Below are 5,003 nucleotides of genomic sequence, written 5' to 3'. Positions count from 1 at the left end.
CTCCATGTCCAGCAGGGCCCTCAGGAGGATTCACAAAATCATGGAATGGTTGGGTTGGAAGGAGCTCTGGAGCTCATCCAGAGCAGGGGAGCAGGGGACACAGGAACACAACCAGGTGGGGCTGGAATGGCTCCCTGGGCACCCTCCAGGCAATGAAGTTCTTCCTCAATTAATGAAGGAAAGAAAACCAGGGCGAAATGAGGTGTGTGATGAGCTGAGCTTGAGAGGAGGGTGTGCATTTGTGCTTCCCTTTTTCTGAGGGAAAGGTGTTCTCAGTCTCTGCTCCTCCCCCCCAGCTCCCAGTTCCTGATTTTTGGGAATTCCTTAAGGAGCAGCCGCCTATGGATGTGCAATGCTGGGATTGGAGCCTGGCTGGCACAGGGGCTGCTCCAGGTTCCATCTAAATATCACCTGTAAATCTGATAATTCACCCAAAGAACCATTCCAAATGCATCAAAGGATGTTTCAGTGCTGGCAGTCTCCACTGATCCACAGTCAGTCAATAATGTTCATGTATTTCATTGTTTTGAGAGAATTCCAATTTCCAATGTGTGATCTCTTCCCTTACCCATTCTCTTCTCCCCACCACACCAGAGCTCTGAGTGTTTCTGCCTCACTCAGAACTGGCCCTGAATTTCTTCTTTCCACCAGATTTTTGGGTGCCAATCTTGTGTTCGCTGCCTGCAAAGAGCCAGAACGTGTTGGAATGATTTTGATACAAAATCAGGAATAATTCAGCTTTTGTGCCCCCCCAGAGCTGCAGGGAGGCAGTGGATTCACAGTTAACTTCGGTCACGCTGAATGCAGAACGACTATAAAATAAATTCCCTTTCTGTTGAAACTTTGAAAGCAGGAGGAAAAGGCAAGAGATAATTTAGTGGGGGGATTGTGGTCATAGGTCAGAATAACAAGATAATGTCTTTTTTTCCAGGCTGGGAGCAATAAAAGAACAGTTGCATGTGGTAAAAACAGTATGTTCTGGACTGTGTGCCAGCAGAAAGACGAGAGGATTTTACAAATTGAACAAAATCTTTGGTTCATGTAGGTTAACAAGGTTTGTTCAAAAACTCTGCAGGCAGAAGGTGTTCGGTAAAGAACAGAATTCCTGAATCCAGCAGCAATCCTGGGAGCTGTGAGGAGCTGAGCTGGGATAGGCTGCAGGGTAATTTATTCAGCCTTCCTAGAATTTCTTTGCAGAACGTACACGTTGATCCAGAGCTGTTTGTGCTTTGCCACATCTGCCCAAATTTTTTGTGCCCTGCTCCATTTATCTTGGGGAGCAGCCTGTTGTTTTCCCTGATAATGGTAACCAGACTTGTGGCTGGGCCAGACACTGTGGCATGCAAAACAAGGCATGAGCACTCCAAACCACTTTATTTTTCAGATGGCACCTGGTGCTGGGAGCAGAAAGCAGCCACTGTGACCTATTCTGGCTCAGGATGAAAAGGAAAGGATCAAATTAAAAAAAAAAAAATTATATATAAACACATGCAAGTGTATAAAAATATATTCRGAACAGGGCATGAAGTTCTGATTTCAGCAGAAAAAGGTTTGAGGGATGAGTTGCTAAATGCATCAGCAATGAATAATTTTCCTTGCGAATTACTAAATATAAGGAAGAAATTCCTCCYTGGGAAGGTGGGGAGACCCTGGGATGGATTTCCCAGAGGAGCTGGGATCCCTGGGAGTGTCCCAAAACCTGGGACAGTGGAAGGTGTCCCTGATGTCCCTGCAGCCCAAAGCATTCCCTGTCCCTGCTAATCTGYAGTGTGCAGTGAGGAATCAGGATTGCACAATCCAACGTTTGCCTCATGCTGYCGTTACTCAGGGCCATAAACTCCCCCTGCCATCTGGGCTGACTCAGCCCAAAGGTCAGCCTGGAAAAGCTCCTCTCAGTGTTGCTTTTGTGCTGTATTTCATTCTCTGCTTTTGGCCTGTGCTCTGATAAAGCCCAGGGCAGGATGTGGAGATGCAGATGCTTGCTCGGGGTGAGCAGGAGGTGCTGTKTGAGCTCTGTCACCTTCCTTGGGGCTGGAAGGGGCATGGAAAGCAGGAATGAGTGGCTGTGTCCATCCCATAAAGCTCTGCTGTGAGATCATCGATGATACCAAAGTTCTGTAACTCACTGGTGCTCCCAAAAAATGCCTGCAGAGCACTCTGTGGAAGGCTGAGTGACCCCGAGGTCAGCAAACCTTGTTTTACTGCACAGAGCAGAGCAAACATGGAAATCAGATCCAAATGGTCCCTGTCAGTGCTCATGGAAATGCTGCTGGAGTGCTTTCTACCCAGCTCTGTCAACACTGGCAGGAATTCTGGCACTTTGGTTCAGCTGGAATGGGAATTTCATCCTCTGTCCTGTGTTCCATCCTCCCCTTGAGTGGGATTGATCCTGAGCTCTGATCCAGTTCTGGGTAGTCTTGAGTCCATCACTTTTGACTCAAGTCCATTCCTTTGAATTTAATTTATTTTATTTTATTAAGTCCCTAGTATTCCTTTATTTTTTCCTGAAAAACCAGGAAACTGGGAAAGAAATAAAGAAGTTTCTTAATATATAGAGTGTGTGTGTGTAGGTGGGTATGGTTGTGCTACTGATGGCCTAATGTTTGAATCCGAGGGAAGATGATTAGTGATTGATTAATTACCTTTCTGCTGGGCCTGTTCCTTGGTATGAATGTATATAATATAAATATATATAAAATATAGAAATATAACATAAAATAATGTAACATTTAGAATATAATGTTATAATTTGAAGAAAGACCAAAATTTTGATTGGCTCTCTGGCTATGTCCTAATTGATTGTCATTGCTTGGTGCTCTCCTTTTGAATGAGCAAGTTATTGCTCAGTATTGATCATCATTTCTTAAAGCTGTAATTTTATTTAGCCTCGTTTTAATGGGATGGTTTTGGGGGAAAAAATGGTTCAAAGCTTTTGGCTGCTTGAAGTTAAAGCTGTACTTTGGGAACACCCCAGTGCTGCAGGAACCTGCATTTTTAGGGGATGAGAGCCCTGGGACTGGAGGGRTTTCTCAAGAAAAGAGATCTCTGAGGGTGAGCTGGACATTGGGGCTGGCTGGTCCGGTTCCTGTGTGAGCTGAAGGTGAAGGACAATCATTCTGGGTCACTGTTGGGGCGAGTTTGGGGTTTCTCTCTCCCGCAGCCGCTGTCACGATCCCGCAGTGCTGGACTGGGTGCTCCCACACTCCAACAAACCAAGATCAGAGCAATGGTGTTTATATACCCCAAGGCTGCTCTGCTGATCCTATCCCCATGTATTTGCAGAGGATTACCCCAACGGGACATGGCTGGGCGACGAGAACAACCCCGAGATGCGCGTGCGCTGCCCCATCACGCCGGCTGACATGCTGCACATCAGCACCAACTGCCGCACGGCCGAGAAAATGGCACTCACCCTGCTGGAYTACCTGTTCCACCGGGAAATCCAGGCCATCTCCAACCTCTCGGGCCAGGGCAAGCACGGCAAGAAGCAGCTGGACCCGCTCATGATCTACGGGATTCGCTGTGAGTCAAACGGGGAGGAATAAACGAACGCGGTAATTTGCGTTTGAGGGTTTGCGTTGGGGTGTTGTCGTGGTTTGAATGAACTCAATGGGAGCAAACACTCCCAAGTTTCAGCAAACCTCCCCCTCTCTCCTTTCCCCACCTGGGTCCTAGAGACAAACTTTTCCACAGAGAGGAAAGTGAAAAGAAAAGGAAAAAAAMCCTATTTATTTAAAATTATAAAAACAAAAAAAAAACCCTGTGGAGCCAGCTGTTGATCCCAAAGCCTTTCTCTCCCCTCCTGGGAGTGGCTTCCCCTCCGGGGCCCCCAAAGGGGTTGGACAGAGTCTCTCTCTCTCCGGTGGTTCACTGAAGGATCTTTCTCGCCTGTCATGCCACAAGAATCTTCCAATTCTCAGATGATGAAGAAGAAAAAAATTCGAGGAAAAAAAACAAGTCCAAAGAAAGGGAGAAAAAAAAGGAGCAGTCCCAGAGAGCAGGCAGCTTCTTTTCCGCCCCTGATCTCGAGAGCCTCCGGGGAGAGAAAAAAAAAAACGTGTCTGTGTCTTGTCCCTTTCCCTCCCATTGTCCTTGAAGAGAGGAACATCACCAAGCAAACCAGAGCAGTCTCGACTATCATGTATAGTTACAGAAGGGTTGTTTAACTTTCCTCTRACATAAGCAGATGATAGGAATACAATACTCAGCTAACCTAGGAMAGGTGTTCTGCTGCGTTTTGTTTGTGGAAGATGCTCAGGGTTTTTTGGAAGAAATCCCATTGTGTGGTTTAATTCGGTTTGTGGGTATATATATATACCAGAAATTCTTCAGTTCTGGTATATATACCAGAAATTCCTCACTTTTTTATTCTGAATTCCCAAGTTCTTTGCAACCACCAGCTGTGAGTAGTAAATATCGTAGAAATGGTAAGCAACACAAATTTCAATGGTGTTCAAGTGCTCAAACCAGCACGGTCCTGAACCTGAGTTTTTGGCTTCCCATTTATGTCTATTTTTTTAAAAGACTTGCTGAGATTGTGATGGAAAAAGTTTGCAATGTCAGGATGATAAAATCTGTGGATTCGCAGCAGGAATGCACACGATGCTGGTGGATTTCTGTCTGCTCCGTGTGCACGAATCTCTGGATTATTTCAGCTGTTACAGAGCAATGAACTGATATTGCTGGTGTTAAAGGCACAATATTTGTTAATTTAAAAGGAATCCARTGTGGTTTCCTACAGAACCAAGGCACAGCCCCTGGTTTGAAATGAAAAGGGGAATCTGGACGTGTGCATCGTGTTCTGGGGACTTGTAGGGAACGCACTGAGCACAGCCAAGGCTGTTCCTGGGCTGTATTTCCAGGAAATTYGGGTAACTGGGATATTGGGAGAAGGTTTTTGTGCCAGGGGGTGGTTGAGCACTGGAACCAGGGAATGCTCACRTTCCCAAGGCTGTCAGAGTTTTTGGGCATCGCTCCCAGGGGCAGCCTGGGGTTTGTGGGGG

At 46.2% G+C, this 5,003-nt stretch overlaps 1 protein-coding gene across 1 annotated transcript in view; it reads left to right on the top strand.

Moving 5' to 3' along the window:
* Positions 1-5,003, top strand: part of BANP (BTG3 associated nuclear protein) — a gene marked incomplete at its 3' end in the record, with an annotated part of 50,195 nt that overhangs the window by 27,821 nt on the left and 17,371 nt on the right. The window contains exon 6 of the mRNA XM_057382943.1: positions 3,283-3,531. Coding sequence (XP_057238926.1) covers positions 3,283-3,531 — 249 coding nt within the window. The remainder of the gene's footprint in view (positions 1-3,282; positions 3,532-5,003) is intronic.

Source organism: Malurus melanocephalus, unplaced genomic scaffold (genome assembly GCF_030028575.1).
Source record: "Malurus melanocephalus ecotype Western Australia unplaced genomic scaffold, MMel_1.1 scaffold_593, whole genome shotgun sequence".
Classification (NCBI taxonomy): Eukaryota; Metazoa; Chordata; class Aves; order Passeriformes; family Maluridae; genus Malurus; species Malurus melanocephalus.
Note: the sequence above shows the minus strand (reverse complement) of the source record. Positions and strands in the feature narration are given on the sequence as shown.